This window comes from Phoxinus phoxinus (assembly GCF_949152265.1).
Source record: "Phoxinus phoxinus genome assembly, chromosome: 2".
NCBI classification, from domain to species: domain Eukaryota; kingdom Metazoa; phylum Chordata; class Actinopteri; order Cypriniformes; family Leuciscidae; genus Phoxinus; species Phoxinus phoxinus.
The window spans coordinates 39,378,154-39,398,724 of record NC_136877.1 but is presented as its reverse complement, the minus strand read 5'-3'; the positions used below and the strand labels follow the sequence as shown (position 1 = coordinate 39,398,724).

General features: G+C 37.9%; 1 protein-coding gene across 4 annotated transcripts in view; it reads left to right on the top strand.

The window, feature by feature from the left end:
- The window catches only part of exoc6b (exocyst complex component 6B), a 90,680-nt gene that overhangs the window by 1,084 nt on the left and 69,025 nt on the right, over positions 1–20,571 (top strand). For all 4 annotated transcript variants that reach the window (XM_079605199.1, XM_079605198.1, XM_079605197.1 and 1 more), the window contains exons 2-6: positions 16,498–16,663; positions 16,869–16,916; positions 17,004–17,094; positions 17,377–17,422; positions 19,133–19,337. In XM_079605199.1, the coding sequence (XP_079461325.1) occupies positions 16,498–16,663; positions 16,869–16,916; positions 17,004–17,094; positions 17,377–17,422; positions 19,133–19,337 (556 nt within the window). The remainder of the gene's footprint in view (positions 1–16,497; positions 16,664–16,868; positions 16,917–17,003; positions 17,095–17,376; positions 17,423–19,132; positions 19,338–20,571) is intronic.

The window sequence follows — 20,571 nt, the reverse complement described above, 5'->3', positions numbered from 1 at the left end:
ATGACATATTCCCACACCCTATGGTGGGACTTTCATTTACAGAATGAGGTGACATTACAAGCACAGCCTGAATTCATGCCCTTGGTCATATTTTCATGTTTAGTTATAACATTGAATCATTGTATGTGGTTATTTTACACCAGCCCCATAAGACAGTGCACCTAACAACATAAGGAGCTGTGTTCTTTATTATATATATATGGCAAGTACAGAACAAGACAGTAGAGCTAATTTTTGCTGGCCAACTAAAGAAAAACAGAGAGAAATTTAGCTTTTTGTCTTTTTTTGTGGTGAAAAATGTTTAGTGCATGGGCATGATAAGCTTAATAAAAATTAAAATTTTGTGATTAACATCACAATGTAATGCAAGTAGCAAAAGATCTTTTCTTTCATATTTTGATGTAGCCTATATGTGTGTTTAAAATGGGTTATTGAAGAAAATGTAAGGTTCTGTCCATTGGTCATTAATTGGATGGAAGCGTATCTGAATGCAAGTTTGCATTCGCTTGTATGAAAAAGAATGCGTTTAAGCGAAAGGATGAAACGTGTGTGGATGAATCGTACACAGTGATGCAATGATCCAATTGCAAAACCTAACACTGTCTTTGCTGTGTTTCATATTGCTTGGAAATGGTCAAGCAGGGAAGAATTTAAAGGGTTAAAAAAGAATGAAGACATAAATGAAGAATATTTTAGGTATTGTGACTTTTTTCATGGCAATTAAGCATGACAAAATCTAATTCCGATCCAGTCTACATAAACTGATATAAAAAATATATTTTTTTAAAATCAGATATTAAAATACTGTATCGCATTGTATAATTTTTTTGTGTGCAGAATTTGATTTCTTTTATAAAAATGTGACCTGGATCTTTTAGATTGACCCACAAGAATTTAGTAATCCTGTATCCCTTCAAATTACCCTCTGTTCAAAAAGTTTAATCTGGATCAGAATGATCTGGATTTGGATATCCAAGGTTTTGCTTTCCAGGATCAGGTAATCCATTTTACTTTTGTTTTGTTTGTTTTTAAAGCAAAATTGGATTGGATCACCCAGAACCATACGCACATTTACAGATGACCAAATCTGGATTACCAGTTCTCTAAATGGGATCTTCACAGATCACAATGTAGGCTACTAGCTATGTAAGAACAACAGTTAGAATAGTTAATGTGGGGTTTCTTTAGTGTTTGTGTTTGAAGATAATGGCACAATAAAACAATGCAAACATCCTCTTTCATTTTAGAATCCCTTTAAACAGTCAGACCTGCACTTTAAACGACACACACTGAAGGGTTTGATCCAGACCAAAACCTAAATTAGATTGTGATCTAATCCGATTTCAGAATTTTCAGATTTTTTTTTATCAACCCATTTTTTAAAGATTGAATAAATCCAACAGCTGAAATCTGATCAGATTACTTTTAAATAACTGGGCCCAGGTTTTTTTTTTCAATCCATGTGTTAATCCAATATACAACTCAAATTTCTCCTGCACTGTTGTACTGCACATTAGAAGGACTTCAAGTAATTCAGCGACTTCCCATGTATCGTATTGTAAGGTCAAGTTGTGTAGTAAAAGCATGGGTCCCTGTCTTTTGCCAGCTAATTGACTGTGCAGATCTAATGGACTGCGTGTTCTTCTAGATGTTTCCTTAAAGTGCTAAATTTAAGGACAGTGGAAGGCTTCTCACTTTCTGATGTGCTTTTAATGGATGGTACAACACATTATGGGACAAGGCTCAATAAAATGTAAACAAGCTAATCAATGGCAACATCTTTTTAATGGTTGGCTGAGATTGACTTCCTGGCTCTGAAACACTATCTCGTCTGTCTTTTTATCTTCTCTCCTCAATTTAGATGTCTGTTTAAGGTCTTTTTGTTGCCATTTTTAAATGTTTCTCATTCAAGACCAGATGCAGTTGATAGTGCTTTACCTTTATTATTCTGTTGACATAAGCAGGTTTTAACATCCTCATATGTCTATATATTAGTACCTCTTTCTAAAGACTGATTTTTCTGCTTTTTGTGACACAGCTGTCAGCGAGTGTGACTTGCTTTCACATGAACAGTGTGTGTTTTGTTAGTAGATACAGCGTATGTTGGCATCAGAATTTGTACCATGGGCTGTCTGTGTTATATTGTATCCATGTGATGTCTCATGGAACATGTTTTCTTTCCAATGTGCACAATCGCAGAAGCTTGTAATCACAAAGTATTTAAATGAGAAGAGCTGACTCTTAAGAGTGTGTGAGAACTATGTTTGGCTTTATATGTAGATGCTTCTAGCAAGACTTCTGGGGCCCTAGGTCTGAAATTGTGTGTTGTATGAGAGAGCGTGAACGCTGAGACAGCCTGGACTGATCTGTCTTAGTGAGTCAGTTTCCCCAGACTGTACTGCTTCCACTCCCGCCCAACTCAACTATAATTGCTTGATTATTTCGGTCAGTCTCTAAATGAACTGGCTATGGCTAGTAATTTAAATCGTTTTATGATACATGCCACTGCAGTATGTAATGTAGTGTGTGCTCTGCAAGTCGTTTTTATCGCTCCATAGAAGTGAGTGGCTATTTCTTCATAATCATATACATGTCTGGACTGATAACATTCCAATGGTTAAGCCCTGTAGCATAATTCACGCATGAAAAAAAAAAAAAAAAATCAGTCTGCCTTTCCTTGGTCAGCTCATCCTTCCCAAGCTATCTAGAAGTTTTAATGTGAGCATGAAATGGAAATCAAATTTCTAAATGCATTTAATCGATCTTGTTGTGAATGATTCTTTTTTTGTAAGTGTGGCAGAAGTTTAACCTGGGTCCTCTCCTAATCGACGCCCCTAAACGTCTCCTGATTGACGACGTTCAATAATATTTATCCTCTAGTGAGTCTCTTTATCGACGTCAGTTGAGTCGGTCAACGTCTTGACCCCTACGAACACTAGCACTTGGGAATAAGGTCTCTAGTGTTCCACTAACCTGCTGCGCAGCAGTAACCAGACAGACTCCAGACAATGCCTTATGTTTTAATCACGGCCGGAGGATCTTAGACCAATTTCAGAGAGAATCCCACCAGCAAAAAGAATACAACAGTTTTTATAGAATAGGAGCACAGCAAAGGTAACATGATACATCTTTTTCCTACAATATGATTGGTACTTCATATGTACTATCCAGGTTTGCTGGATCATGAGTTTATTCATTTAGATATGTCTAGATTGATTTCCCCTTTTGTTATGTTCGAAGATGATTCAGACAGACTGACTTTGACCAAAGTGTTTGGAAACATTTAGGTTTCGAAAGGATAAATGTTATTCCTGCAAGGAAAAGTAATGTTAGTTATGATTAATTAAAACAAATCTATCACATAAGCTTGAAATAGTTTATGGAAATTTGATAACTTGATCTTCTGGTATAGATTGTCAGACTCTTCTGTCTGGTGATGTATACAGCACTCCAATCATTCAGTCCACTAAATCACGGCGGCCCTTCGTTACAATCGCCTGCAAGCTCACATTCAGATCTGCCTCCATCCTATTCCATTCCATTCCATTCATCGAGCGATGAATAGAACCAAGTCCTCGTCCTAGACTTTACCCGATGATCTGTTTAACGTCTCAATACTGAAGATCTGTTGCTACACCACAGTATTAGATGACAGAGAAGTGCATAAGCTTTTAGGAAGAGACCTGCTTAAAACCACTTCAGAGGTCTGCCTAAGTTAACTGCTATGTAGTTATACAGCTGAATTTGTTGTGGTTACAGAGCCTTATAGTTTTTTTTATTTATTTTTTTTACACGATTTCTTCTTGGAAAATGTATCTGAAATACACAAACGGCAATCAGCAAATAGGTTAGGAATCAGTAATTCCTGGTTTAGTAACTAAAGTACTTGTTTACTGCAACAATTGCAATAAGTTTTCTGCAACAATTGGTGCTAAATACAGGGCCGTAGCCACCAAAGGCATTGAGGGGAGTCACCCCCAGTAAATAGCCAAATTGTCCCCCCCTCCCCCCAATATTTGATATTCTTAATCTGCTTCTCTCCATTACTCACCACTGTTTGTTGTTACTAGGATGAGAGTTTTAAAAGTTATATTTTTAAGCTGGCCTGCCTCGGAGGTCTAACAGTGCTCGTCAATGTCAAAATAATGGCCATTGGCCAATCCGGTCAAAGAAGGCGGGGCATATTGTTCACTGGAGACGTGTGAATTCCAACTACAGTAATATGCAAACAACTTAACTTGTTTTTTAATGGAATTTTGAAGAATATGCTATAATTTACATAATCCATGTCTTTGACAGATTATACATGCATACAAATAAAAGCAAATGTGTGCATATTTTTAAATAAACGTTTAAATAAAAATAGTTTCAATTAATTACTTTACAACTGGGCATTTAAAAAAAGAAGAAAGAAATTTAAACAATAAATACCGTTTTGTGGCTCTTTCATGTGTCTGACAGATCGCTGTAGCCTCAATTATCTCGTTAATTTATATAACATCAAATAAACATGAATGAACATAAGAAGGAATGTTGTTTTAACGGCGGAAAGGCGTCAGTACACTCCGTTTGTCGAGTTAAAATCCTCTCATGTTAATCTACTAACTCTCCTGACTGCTTTGTCGGACAAAATGGCGGATGGTGAAGTATGATTGGTCAGATCACCTGTCAATCAAACTCCCTGGGATCAATTAGATCAGAACTTCTTTTACCCTTCTAATTTTAAACCCTTGTTTATTCTTTTAAATTTCTATTAATCATTCTTTTAATCATATAATTATTTTCTATCTTTAAATTATAATTAGCAAAAAAAAAAAGATCAAAGAACGGAAACCATTGGTCCCTTCAAGCTTCAAGGTTACGTCCTTGGCTAAGTAGCCTATAGACTACAACAAGGATGTGAGTTCACACACCTGGTGAATTGGACAACCTATCGAATCAAATGACTGTAATGCTGTAGGCCTAACCAATCACAAAATTAAAGATCTCCAAAAAGTCCTTTTTAGGACAAATTTGTGTATTGTTACTGAATGTTCATAATTCAGTAACATAAATCAGTACTCGTGCGTGCCTATCCCAACTATAAATCATTAATCATTCAGAAAAGGAGCGATGACAACAGTATTAAACTACAGTATGTGGCCCTTAGAGCTCAAATGTAAGAAAGTCTAAAGAACTAAAATTCAGTCTTGATTATTAGACATGAATTACTAAGTGTGTGTAGTGTACATCTTGGAGTATCAAGAACGAGTAGTCAGGTTTCTTGTCACATGCTGGGCCACAGTGACTTGAATGCTAGACACTTGACTGCTTGTTCTTGCAAATACCTTCTCAGCTATCACTCTTTCTCTCTGTCTGTTTGTCTCATCCAATCTCTCTTTTGGTTTATACGTTTTGTGAAGAAATCTTTCTGTCTTCAATGTCCTTGATCTCCTGGACTCTTGTGCGGGCAGTTGTTGTCTTGACCCCTGTAGAGTGATTACTACTTCAAAAAGGAAGAGAGGACTGCAGCTTTGTAAACCCGGTTCTTTGTTCCAATTATGGCAAGAGGAATGTTGTAAATACTTTGGGCTCTCTCTGCATCCACCTGAGGAATTTTGAACAAACACTTCAGAGTGCTTGAGCCAATTATTGAGGATAATTTCTCAAGGATTGATTATTTAAAGAACAGAGGCAAAGAACTGTATTAATATTTCATAGGATTTGCATTAAAAGCAATAATTGCAAAATATTGCAAAATAATTTATTTCCAGTAAATCGATTCAAAGTGTTCGATTACATTTGAAACAATGTGATGATAGGCTTTAATTTTCTATGAATTGCTAGGTTGCTTTAGTGACTAATTTGAGTGTAGAATGCTGTGGAATACTGTGCTGCTTTTCTATTGCTTTTCTATGCAAACATGCATTAGACGGACGTGTTTGACCATTGCGCTCGCTTCTCGCATATTTAACATGATCTTGCACATGACACGCCATTCTAAGAATGCGGTGCTCAAGTTAAAAGAATTCTCAAGGAATGTCTCAAGAGAGCTTGCATTTTTTTCATTTCACTGACCTGCATCAAACCTTTTTAACCGTAAAAACACGTTCCGTGTGAATGGTCCCTAAGTCAAGCGGACTGGTCTGGTCTCTAGACATGACCTGGGTCTCACTTTGTTGGTCTATTATCCACCAAGAAAATATTAAAAATAGTCAGTCATATATTGTTTACAACAATAAAAGCTTAGGCCTACCTCTCCTCAACAAGCCACATGAGTTGAGAATTGAGATCATTGTGCATAACACAATGGTGAGCATAAAAGTTTAATACAGGCGGTTAGGGATTTAGAACAAAAGTAATATAATAGAGATTGTTGGCATAGTCATACATTTAACCTGGAAGCACAAAAGCCTGCACAGTGGGTGCAGTTGGAGGTGGGCAATCATTCCACAAACCACCACCTTCCCGTTTTGTTCCATGTACTTTCAGAACAGTGGGGAATCTTTAGATCGGCATCGTATGACCTTTACAACAGAGCTGCAATCACACAGTTAACCTGCAAACAATACACTTAATGATGAAGGAAATTACTTGCGGACCTCCACCTTCAGGGTGCCAGAACTGAGAGAGATGTCTGCAGGTGGTTGCAAGAAACCCTTAAGTTATGAAAACCCTTAAAGGGATAGTTAACCCAAAATTAAAATTCTGTCTTCATTTACTCCCCTTCAAGTTGTTCCAAACCTGTATGAATTTCTTTATTCTGCTGAACACAAACAAATATATTTTGAACAATATGGGTAACCAAACAGTTGATGGACCCCATTGACTTCCATAGTATTTATTAGAGCTACCATGAAAGTCAATGGGGCCCATCAACTGAAAGAGGATGTTTGGAACAAATTGAGGGTGAATAAATGATGACAGGATTTTTGGGTGAACTGTCCCTTTAATGGCAATATACTTTCTACTTTCTATTATAACTACAGGTTTTCTTTCAATTATGTTTGTATTATAATAACATGTTGTTATAACTGATCTGTAGCCACATGAGACATTTCTTTGACTTGTATTAGAATTTGCAGTTTTGCTTTATTCTGTTCATTTTAATAACAGAAGCCAGCAACAATCAGGTACAGCTATGCAGAGTAGAGTTTTCAGCATTTATTTCCTATGTGTGATGTTTTTGCAGCCATCAACCTCAGCAGAGAAGCAGAGACCAACTCACCACAAAGGTGCAGCCAGGTCCACACCCAGCTGAGTCACACACACACACACACACACACACAGACACACACACACACACACACACGATTACTTACAGCCCCAACGTTAAAACTCTGTTTTGCTTTGGGTTGAAGGGTGTTTTCTATTCTGACATTAATGTGCCTTTGCATTGGTAATGTTTGAACAAAGCTGCTCTCTAATCAGATTTTTAGAGATGATGATTTAAGATTGACATTTTGAGCTCTGCTGACTGAGTGCAAGAAGTACTTGCGACATCTGTAATGTTTGAAGTAGCCTAGACGTTGGGCAACATTCTGTGTTGCTCAGTGCTTTACTTCTGGCTTGCACTGCTGTCTGCTACACAGATCATTTATGAGTCTGTCTCAGTGCGAGCGGTTTATTTGTCTCTTAGTGTCCAGCTGTTGCACTGTGGCCCGTCTCTGCCCTCACTCTTGCTGCCTTTATTCCCACAGAGGAATTTACAGTTTAGACTGCTGCTACCTTTCTCTTCTTTCACTCCCAGTCTCTGTCACCTCCCACAAGACCTCAGGTTTTTCTGTACCATGCCGTTACTGGTACAAACGTCTGGTTTAGCATGTTTCTATAAGTCTGTGTTCTCTCTTATCTGTGCTGTTGCTTGAACCAAGGGTCTTTAGCAATAGTTTATATATATATATATATATATATATATATATATATATATATATATATATATATATATATATATATATATATATATATATATATAACTGTAATATTGTGAAATATTATTACAACTTAAAATAAATGTTTTATGCATTAACATATTTTTAAATATATCTCATTCCTTTGATGACAAAGCTGAATTTTCAGCATCATTACTTCAGTGTTCAGTGTCACATGATCACAGAAATCATTCTAATATGCTGATTTGGTGCTCAAGAAACATTTCTTATTATTAGCAATGTTGAAAATTGTGGTGCTTAATATTTTGTGGAAACCTTGATATTTTTTTGTAATTTTTTTATTTTGTGCAAGTCATAAGTCATAAACAACGTTTCTGGAGAAATGATTGGATACGATGCAGAATATTAATAATTAACATTATTACTGATGCTTTTACCGTCACAAGGAATTTTTGCAAATTTGATTAACCTCATCTTTGTTAGCCAGCTATAACATTATCTTGGTGACAAAGCAGCAGAATTTGCAGCAGCAATGTAGAATATATCACACACAACCAAAAGTCTGCTTTAAAATGAATGGACAAGATCAATTAATGTGTTTTTTTAGCAATGCACCAAGTGTCAGTTCCATTAATTGTCTTGAAACACTCTCACACTGGCTGTGGACCGGCTGGCCATCCTTATTTTTGAGCTCTGACCATTCAGTACCATATGATTGCCATCTGATGCCACCGTCACTGACTACAGTACCATCGTACTGCAACAGAGTTTGTCTTGGCTGAACAGCACCATGAACTTGTTTTGTGCTTATTCTGGTGAATTAGAAGGGATTTTGAGTATCGTGTGCCTTGCTGTCTTCTCTCTCACACACACACACACGCGCGCGAGATTACTTACAGGCCCAACGGTAAAACTCTGATATGCTTTTGGTTGAAGGGTGTTCTTCAGTCTCTATTCTGACATGAATGTGCCTTTGCATTGGTAATGTTTGAACAAAGCTGCTCTCTGATGTAATATTTGCTCCCATTCAAACAATGGGTTGTATGTTAAGTATGCTAAGGATGTTCTTGCTAGAATTGTATAATTAGGTGTTTTGCTGGTTAACTTTAAGAAAATTACCACATTTCAAATAGTTTCCTTTAAATAAACCAATAAAGGTTAATCAAATGAAAGTTTTTTTGAGTACATTGACATGAGGCAGTGATTTAAGAGTCATGAACTGCAGTGACTGCAAACTCTTCCCTCTGTTTGACAGTGATCAGATTTCAGTGTTTAGCCAGTGTACTGCGCTCAGACCATTTCCTCTTTTAGAGCTTCTAATGTTACCTTAGAAACTCCAGATGGAGTTCAGCCCTTGCTGTCAGAGGAGGATCTAGTCCAGGGTCAATAAAGCATGACCTGATGGCCAAACTTTGTCCAGGACAGTGTTTGCTTTCACTGCCTGTAATGTAGCAGCATTCAGATGTCACATGAATTGCTGTTATTGTGCTGCAGTAGGTCCATGTTTTAGGTGATTTATGCAATAAATTATACATTCATAATTTTCTATTAAAGGATAACTCTCCCCAAAATTTAACCTAGGCTCTTTTTGTTAATCTACCCGAGTCAAACATTTGTGTAATAGCATAATTGGAATGGAAACTCCACTTTTAAGTTTGACCATATTTTCGTTTTCAGTCAAAATGCCTTTTGAATAGGAGTGCATGGGGCACTACAATAGGAGGATCAAAATTGCTATTTTTTAAATGCTAAGGAGGCTCGACACAACATGAAACTGTGCTTGAAGTATCACTAGGGGCTCTACACATGAACTCAAGCATTGACAACATTGTTTGTGTACACAGAGTTTACTAAATGATTCCTGAAGAAGAACAACTCCCTGTGTTTCCGTCCGCTGGCATTTTGTCAGTCAAAAGTAGAAAAGTAGTCGATCTCCGAATGCAATGCAATGAACTGATTCCATATGTGGAAATGTCATGAATTTGTAATTCCAATGAAAAGCATGATAACTTAGACACTTAGCTCATGGCAATATCTCATGGAAACAAGCTTTAGCAGCTTTCCATCTTTACTCTCCTCATGTTACTTTGCATACGGAGATCAACTACTTTTGACTGACAAAATTCCAGCCACCGGAAACACTAACTGATAAAGTGAGTCATACAAAACCTTTCTTTTTAGCAAACTTTGTGTACACAATGTTGTCAATGCTCGAGTTCATGTGTAGAGCCCCTGGTGATACTTCAAGCACAGTTTCATGTTGTGTCGAGCCTCCTTAGTTTTTTAAAAATAGTGATTTTGATGCTATCATTGTAGTGCCCCATGCACTCCCATTCAAAAGGCATTTTGACCGAAAACAAAAATATGGTCAAACTTAAAAGTGGAGTTTCCATTCTAATTATTCTTTTACACGAATGTTTGACTCGGGTAGATTAACAAAAATAGCCTAGGTTCAATTTTGGCGAGAGTTATCCTTTTAATCATATATATATATATTTTTTAAACTACCTGCATTTTTTGACCCAGAGATCACCACTGAGATCATACAATGGCCTAGTTTTGTTAAATCTGTCATAGGACTGGAGACCGCGATAGCTGCACGTCTAAAGCCCGGGACACACCAAGCCGACGATGATTTGAGCGTCAGCCGACGTAGTTTTCCCGGTGTGTTCCGCACTGTTGGCTCTAATCTGACGCCGTCAGGTTTTTTGGGGCCGATTCGACATGTTGAACTCTTATTGGCTGTTCAGCTTAGTGAAGAGTCAGTGCACGAGAATAATAGCAAAAAAGCGAGCGAAAAAAAAGAAAGAAGAAGCAGCGACAATCTTACCTGATTGTTCCTTGGGGAATATTTCAATATTAACATGAGCAGAGTGGAATAAAGAAAGTGTTTAGCAGGATTGATATTCAAAACGGTAAGCACGCACTGATCTGCAGCGTAGCTTGTGTATCTGCAGAAATAGACAGTTGTCTCATTCACACGCAGGCGCAGAACGCGCATTCTACCTGACAGTCGCCTGCAGCAGCAGAAATAATAAATTGTGATATATGCCATTATAGTGAAATAAAATAACTCATAATATTCTAGTCATATCAGCCACCCCTTATCTGTAATGTATTTGTTGTAACTGTTGAACTACCTGGTACAGTAAGTTTAGATCGGTACGTGTGCTATTACATCATAGACAGAAAAAGTGCCCTGCTATTGTTGGTGCGAGGTGCTAACGTGTGTTCGGTGTGGCTTCTAAGTTTAGATCCTCTGCTCTATTTCCGATCCATTCTGTTTCCCAGCTGCCATTGAGCTATCTCTAGATTTCATTCAGCCAACAGGATATGACATCATAGCACACATAAGCATAGGTTTCCCTAAAAGTTGGTTGAGGGTGACGACAGTTTGCAGAGGAAATGTTGTGAATGGGAATGCTGTGTAACAGGTACACACACACACACACACACACACACACACACACACACACACACACACACACACACACACACACACACACACACACACACACACACACACACACACACACACACACACACACACTGCTCAAAGCAATGTTGTCACAACAGTTCACCCAAAAATGAAAATTTGCTGTTAATTTACTTACCCTCAGGCCATCCAAAGTGTAGGTAACTTCTAGAACAGTAAATAAGTTTTTTTTTTTTTTTTTTTTTAGCTGAAACCGTGGTCCTTGGTGCTTCATATAATGCAAGGCAAGGGCTACCGTCACATAGAGAGTCCAAAAACATACAGGAAAAACGAATACCTGTGGCTCTTGACGATACATTGTGGTCTTATGATAGGAGGTCTTATTGAGGTCTTCTCATAATTAAAATCTATATATTTTTTCAAATGTTAGTGTGTGTGTGTGTGTGTGAGACATGTTTGGGTGAAAAAAAAAATATCTTATGGGAAATCCTTTCACAGGTGCCCTTCCCTTTGTTGGCACTAATGGGGAAAAACGTACTTTGTCAATATGTAGAACAGTATCGCTATAGAGCATCACAGTCCCGCCCACAGCCCGAGAGGGCTTTGGTGCCGGAAGTAAATTTCCCATTCATTTCTCCCATTGACTTTTGGAAAAATCCGTATCTAAAGAGTTTTAGAGCATGTCTGAGGATAACCAGCTATGGCTGAACTCATAAGCATACAACATATCATTTCGAGTGAAAAAACGAAGAGAAAATCCAAAAAAAGGCAAAGGTACAAGACTGTGTACATATTTTCATTTCCGAGCGAAGGAACTACTCATCCCATAAACCACCGCGCCTCACTGAGTCGACTGAAGCCTCAACCGCGAAAGAGCCTTTTGAGTGAATTTTATATAGTAAATGTGTAGTTAATAGCAGTTCTTTCAGTAATAATCGTGTAAATAAAAATAATATATTGTGTGCGTGTGTGAAAGCGGTTAACGATAGCGTTAGCAACATGGTGCAGCTCAGTCATCAACACACGTGTGTTCAGTCAGTGTGTAACGTTAGTTTGTGTGTTTATTTCAAAGCCCTTTATGACACAGGACACTCTGCTGACAGGACAGGTTGAGGTCCATGCTCATTTTCATGAAGTTATAGTTCATCCTTAATTGTAATAACATTTAATGTATTTTCTTAATATCCACAACAAGTGAAAATTAAAAAGTGATGGTCAGCAAACCAGAAAGTGCACAGCGCCACCGGTCTGATGCATGGACCGGTGCATGGTCTGCTCTTGGACCGTCATATTCAGTTTATTAACTTGCCATGAATTATTACACAAATGTTCAGTAAATGCATGAAGAGGTATGCCTAGGCTTAATATTGTTTTGACAGTGGCATCATAAAATGCTTGATATGATTCATACCATATGAAGGCTACAGTAGCTTAGCTACAGTGAACGATAAGTAAGGGATAATGTAAAGGTTGTTATAGCAAATACAACTCGCGAAAGGCTGATTATATGAGCCCGAAGCGGAGCCTGAAGGGAGTTCGCTATAACAACCAACTCGCTATACATTATCCCGCTTATTACATGGCTACCTACCAAATAAATAAATAATTTGACACAAAATATTAATTTAAAAAGGAATGTATTGATTTAAAAACTATTTATATGGCTTCCGCTAAAGAAAACAGTTCGTTCAGTCTCTACTGTTAGAATCCTGCTTCCATGGCAACGCTCTGTTTTTTCACGGACTTTCGCGGGGTTTACACGACATCCACCAATCAGATGCATCACTGTGGGATTGTGGGATTGTCTAGGATTGTGGGTAATGAAGTACTTATCCAAGACATCGCGAATAAAAGGCATTTATCTCAAATCAAGGTTAGTGCCCCATGAACTTTTGCCGTTTATATGAGCATATACAATCGCTTAGTACAGCCGTTGCTGGTTTTAAGTCTACCATGTATGGTTACGTTTTTATGGCTTATACCCCAAATGTCTATGGAGAAATTGTATTGAATTTTTACTTCCGGCACCGGCTGTGGGCGGGACTGTGATGCTCTATTGAGTTAGAATGTCACATGGAAAATGATTGACATAAGTTCAGTCTTTGTTCCTTCTTGAATACATGTGGGATACTAAAATCGCTCTCGCTCTCTCTCTCTTTTGCTCTCTCTCTTTTGCTCTCTCTCTCCCTCTCCTCCTCCTCCCTCCTTCTCTAGTCTAGGGAGTATTGGGAAATCAGGCACCATTTCTTTCTCAAGGAGGATATCAGATTTCAGTTTTGGGAACGTCAGCCTGTTTGCAAATAGTACTTGTGATTGTGAGGGCCAAAAGTGACAGTTACTCAAGTAAGATTACTTCATGATGGTTGGTCCATGCTGAATGGCTAGAATCATTACATTCATACAGTCAGTGAGACTTTCTTAATGCCAACAAATGTTATTTTGACCTTTTTTATTTTATTTGATCAAATAAAATATTCCCCCCGAATATCTGGTTTAAAAAAAGTTTTCTTGAGCCAGATGCTGTACAGTCTCACACAGATGGACAACTCTGTAGCTGTGCTTTTTACAATTTGTTCAGCTTTTTGTTTCCATGTCTGTACTTGTTTTTGTGACTCTAGCTTAGGGAGTTGTGCAACACAGTTTAGTGAAGATGGCTCTTACTTCCATGATAATTAAATATGTATTTAAAGCTGCAGTGTGTAACTTTTTTGGGTTGAAAATGATCCAAAATAATTTTTTTGAGCAAGTGAATAACCAGCCAGTGTTTAAATCTGCTTGCCTTAGCTCAATTCAAAACGGTAAGCTTGTAATGGTGTGGTATGGTGGATTTTCGTGGGAAATTCAAGCTTCTGTACACATAAAGAAGGTGTCTCGGCTAGTAGGCTATATTGTGTGTGAGGATGTTGGAGGTGGAGATTTATAGCCTTTTCTCACAGCACTTGATATAATTAAACTGGTGGATCTAGAAAGGTTCAAACTACAATCACCAGTGACAACTGGAGATTGACCCGTTGTAAAATGCAAAAGACTGAAAAAAAGAAAGCTACAGAAAAAAAGAGACTGCAACCGGGTCCATGAGAAAACAAGGATACATATCGGAAGGGCTTTTGAAAGGTGGCGTGAACTCCGTTGTTTTGAAGTGGAATATTCCAGTTTTAAATATGCATCTGATTCCAGATATACGTGTGTTTGTATTTCAAAGAGAACCAGTTCTAAGGAACATTAATTTGTTGCTATGACAATTAGAAATTAGACTGCACAGAAATGGAAACTGAATTACAGGTAGCCCTAATACACAATAAATGTAGTCACGCAATGCTGATGTTGTTAACATTAACAATTTGAGAACAAAGTATAATTTGCATGGTTTGAAGTGATATGATAAGCGATCGTTAGATTTAATCAGCGCAATTCACTGCAATGCTTTCCCCCCTTAGTTGGTCAGAGGAGAGCAAAAGTGGATGTTACTTGTTTAGATTACTTTTCCAGTGAAAATTCTTATGTTGGTCATACTTCCAAAAAGTGGAATCTGTGATTTCGAATGACAGTATCCACACCGGCGCGGTGACTGACAGCCGCATATTCTCCTCAAAACATTGTATTCCTCCGCGCTGTGCGCCGTGCCGAGGCACAACCCACATAAAGTTGATAATTCCATGAATAACTGCAATTGCAGATTTCGAACAGAGATGGTGACAAAGAGGAAAAACTATGGACTGCAGCTTTTTTTTAAAAATGACACATTTATAAAAAGCAAAATGTCATTTTTTTTTAAATAGTTTGCAGCAATAGGAGGAAAAAGGGGAACGGAATCAGAAAAGTACCTCAAGCGAGATTCAAACTTGGGTCCTCCCTGAAATCAATATTGACAGTTCTTATTTCTTTATTTAATGAAGTATTTATTATAAATGTATCTCTGCACATGTTCCTCTATACATGTTGCTCTAAATGTTGGTCAGTAGAGTATCTTAGGCATTGCGTGACTAATTTGAGCATGTCCGCTCATTTGTCTGTCACAGTGTTCAGTTTTTCCTGTACTCACATTTCCTTCCAGCATCTTCCTCTTAGTACAGATAAAAATCCTAATTTCAGGTCGGGAAGTGCTTACTGTGAGGTGTTTACTGTGCATGAGTGTTTGTGGAAGAAGCGATCAGTGACGTCAAGACTGTGCTAATGGAAAGGGGACATTTCCTGAGGCACAGGAAAGTTGTGCTCAGGTGAAGCCATGTGCTGGTGTGTTTGTGTCCTTTGTGTTAGTGTATTTCACTGAACAGGACATCACATGCTTCCCTGACAGACATCACTGTGGCTCTGTCTATTAAACGGGATTCATTTACATATGATGATGACTATCTGACCTCTATCAGGAGAGTGTGAGGTCTAAGTCAGTCAGTGGAGGACGGGCTGCCCCTGCCAAGTCCCAAACATGCTTCCCTTACTAATTTAAGATTTAGAAAAAAAGTATTGTCCATTGTTGTCACATTGGCTTGATCCCTGGAGGTAAAACAGATTTGTCACCATCTGTACTGAGTGAAACACTAGAATGTAATTGAATCAAATCTAATTGAAGTGTTTTATTGTCACTTGCTCTGGGGATTAGTTGGTATGGTAGATAGATACCATACTTAATTTAATGCAAAATTAAATGTTGCTATGAGGTATAAAACTATTTTTATTTGTCAATCAGATTTTTTTCTGTAAAGACATTTTCAGTTTTCAATTTTTTTTTTTTTTTGCAGAGCTAAAGATGGGACAGAAATAACTTTCCATTTGTTGTGTTTGATTTCTAAGGAAAAAAGAAAAATTTATCCATTTACAAGTTCTTGAATTCATCAGAAATTCTGAGCTTCTTGAGGAGTGTTTTATTTCATATCTTCTACTGCCACCTAGTGTTGAACATCTAGTTTCAGTTACAATGGAGAAAGATCGAATGTTTTATAGAGATTACATTTGCATTCCCTTCACTCTATCAGAAAGGATATCTCAATTTTAAAACTGTTTATTGTATTAGATGAGCTCAAAACAATTAAAGATCAACATAGCACTTCATATATCTTTTGACAATATGTTCAGTTCTTCTGTTCAGTAATATAGTATTTTGTATTTAGCATCAATGCAATGTAGCCTACATGTATTTATATAATGTAATTTTGACACTGTTCTTTTATGTTCTCCTTGTTTTCCTGGAAGGTCTGTTTATGATGGACAGGAACATGGACTCTTCATGGAGAAACTGGAGGGGCGAATCCGCAACCACGACCGTGAAATTGAGAAGATGTGCAACCATCACTTCCAGGGCTTTGTGGACTCCATTACTGAGCTGCTCAAAGTGCGCGGGGAAGCCCAGAAACTCAAGGTACAGAAAGAGGAGATGAGGGTTTGAGGAAATCCTATAAAACCAGAGAGAAGAAACAAGAGAGGAGGAAGCATCATAGGCTTAAACTGAAACAATTTTAACCACTTGTGTGTCATATGTCAGGAAAATCCAGAGTTCCTATATTGCTCAACAAATATACTTTCTGTTTAATCACTCAGGTAATTGGTTGTCTTATCTTCCTCAGGGTCAGGTGACTGAGACCAATCAGAAGCTACAAAATGACGGCAAGGGGGTGTGTACACTGTTTGCTTAGTTTAGTCTTTGATTCTGAGCATGTAACATTAACAAGCATGACTGAAAGCAGTGGTTTCCCCTGTAGCTCCTGACGTCAATGGATGAACTGAGACAGTGCCGTCTGCAGCAGAGGAATATCGCCACCACCATTGACAAACTCACACACTGCTTACCAGGTTGAAACATCAGGCCTCTATCTGAGCTTTTTCAATTTTTCAATATTTGCTCTATTTACACTACATTCAAAAGAAAATATTCATAATGTCACTAAAGATATCCATTTCATGGATGAATGCAGACATGCATTTTTGATCAAATCCAATTTGATAAATGTTTTATATAAAAATCACACCCAACCTAAACTTTTGACCTGTAGTGTATGGTTTTTAAGTGCTTGGAAGCTTACATGCTGTGCTCTTGACTCTTTTCCCACAATTCCACATGCTTTTTCCTTGCAGTGTTGGAGATGTACACCAAACTGCAGGAACAGATGAGGACTAAAAGGTATGAAGTTTTGTCAGATGTCTTTTTTGTGCATATCAAAAACACCTGATGAGCACTAGGTGGCAGTAGAGATAAACTTATTCAGGTTGGGCTTAATGCTCAAGGACAGTTTAGTACCCACAATATTTTAACACCTTTACTTAAAAATAAAATAAAATTTGAGTCTCAATACATTTGAGACCAGGACATTCTCAGCTGGGGAAGAGAAAGCAAGGTGTTGATGATTTAAACAGGCCCTTGATCACTGGAGTATCTCATCCAGCCAGATGTGACTGTGACCACTGACCAGACAGAGAGAAAGAGACTTTTCAGATGTCTGAGATGTTCAAAGCAGCATTTGGCAGCGGTCAGGAGTCAGAGACACAGAGGACACATTTGGACTGGATTTTCTTAGCTTTAGCAGCTGCATACATTGAACCATCCCAAATCTCACCATTATCAGGCAACTTTGTTATTTATGGGATTTTTGTTTTTATAGTCAAGGACAGTAGACATCTGACAGGAAGGTGGAGGGAGAGAGGGGGGAACTGGGTGGAAATATACAGGATTTTACCCTGCGTCCTCATGAGCACAGACCTCTTATATATACAAGCACATCGCAACCCTCAGGGAGACGTAGAAGAGCTTTTGAAAAAGATTTTACAAAATATGATAGGACTGTTAACCTTAACTGTTAATAAATTTAATTTGAATGGAAAATGTTTACACATTTAACATCACTCTAGTAGTGGCTAGAAAAGATATACACTTAATAAATAATCAATATTTTCAGAAAATGTTGATAATTTGCTTCAAGACATTAATTAATTAATTAATTTTGCATTGTTAAAATCATATTTTTTTTTAATACAAAGAAAATGTATAGCTGCCTGTGTTTTAGAAAGAGGGTTCCCTTACAACGGGATCATTATATGTGGGAGTCAAAATTGTGGAAACGACTGAAAAAGCCAGTCCACCTAAACTGCCACTAACTGTTTTTGAAGCATTGGTTTTGCTGTCTTGTCGTGTCCTCTGTGTGACCTGAGGTTCAGCATGGGCCTGCAACTTTTTTTGTTTTTTATTTATCTCTGCTCTCCGTGTTTCCTCGTCTCTCTCGTGTGCTTGGTTTTGCCATTAGCCTGGAGGTAGCGGCAGGGTCGGCCAAGAGAGACTCTCACTCTCACCGGCGTCGGGTCTGCTGTGTAATGTTGCGTGACTGTGATGCTGTATTCAGAGAGTGTGTGTGTGTGTGTGCGCGCGATGAGCATAGCTCATTTCTGAGATCATCTTGATTGGGTTAAATTGTTATCATGCTGAGATCTAAGTCTTTAACCAAAGGTTAAAACACGTACTGCTTGTGCAAGGCTCAACAATAAGAACGTCCTGGGGAGAGCTTTGAGAGTTTTGGGTCAGTTGACGGGACTGTCATTTGCCCTCCATTTTGAAATAAAAAAACGAAATACATTTTTTTTAATGCATGTATATACAAATGAAAAAAAGCAATTCTAAATAATATTAAGAATTTATTCATTATTAGAATTTTTTTTGTCACATTAAAAATTATGACTTGGAAGTAAGAGTCTGAACTTCTGTCTCAAGTGGGCCAACAGAAAAAAACTTATTTTTGAGCCCTGCATTTGTGCTCATTAATACTGGGAAGGTTTTTGAAGTAGCATATATATGCAACATTTTCTGTATCAATAATTTCTGACCCTGTCGTATACTACCCAGATACTATCCAGCTCTACGAACTCTGGAACAGTTGGAGGAGAGCTGTTTGCCTCAAGCGGGATCATATCGTTTCTGCACCATCATGGCAGAGAATATCCCACGCCTGCGCACGCACATCAGAGACGTCTCCATGTCTGACCTCAAAGACTTCCTGGAGAGCATCCGCAAGCATTCGGATAAGATCGGAGAGACTGCCATGAAACAGGTGTGTGTGCTTGTGTTTTGAGAGAGCGCTCATGTCTGAATAATGCCTGGAGGTGTGTCTGAACTGTTCTTTGACAGCTTCCTCATGTGTTCACCTCTGACCTGACGGTCACAGCTGGGTTTCAACTTGAGGTCTCAGAAGGAAGGACAAAGGCCTTGTTCTTCGGTAGTTTAATGTGATTTTTCCCCATTTTCTCCTTTCATCTTATCTCTGACCATCTAGTCATCTAGTCTGGAGGAAAGAGAGCTACCAATCTGTTCTGAATCAAAGATCATTTTAGGTCGCTTTTGTTTATGCCAGAGGAGCCTAGGAACACAGTGTATGGACGCTGCTTCAAGGACAGTGCACGGAGACACGGAGAAGACTCAGGGAACACATATGAGAGAAATTGAGTGGATTTTTCGTTGGAATGCAGAAAAGTCCTCTGCTTTCTTTTACAGTTATTAGACCAAGATGGGGTGAGGAGTGCATTAGAATATGAAACGCCAAGTAGACATTAAGATCTCCCAAGCACCATAAAAATCTGGCCTCACTTTTTTCTCTTTTCTCTTTGACATATTTTTCTTTGCGTTCTTCCTTGTTCTTTTTCACAGAGGAATAAAACTGGTCATAATAGATGATATTGGACGAAAGCTCCATTGGAGGTGGTTTCTAAGGCAGGCATCACTATTGCACATACTTGCATGCCCATACATACTAAGTTTGGGGCTTTTCCGTATCATTAATTATTCAAATATTCTTGCAACTCATCCTGCACCATTTGTGCTAGAGTAAAAACACAGACTTACAATGGAAATCATATCTTGGTACCATTATATTATTGAGCAGTTGTCCAATTTAAAATGAGACAAAACAAGCATTACGATTACATTACAAGCTCAAATAACTAAAATCTAGATATTTCTTTTTAATTTACTTCTTCAACTATGTTTTTTTTTCTTCAATGGAAGATCCAGGATTCCCACGGTCTAGAAACACCTGGATATATGAGGTAGCCTAATAAATATTTTTAATTTTTATCCTTAATCCAGTAAATAACAAACAAAAGTCATGAGGCTTTTGAATGTTGTTAATGCACATTTTAAATATTGTACCTACCACACATACAACATTCCTCATGGTACTACCGTATTGATGATACTACCATTTAAAAAATATAATGACATTGGCAGTATTTTGAAGCTCTAGTATCCCAATGCTACCGTAGTACCGGTATACCGTTCAGCCCTAGTTG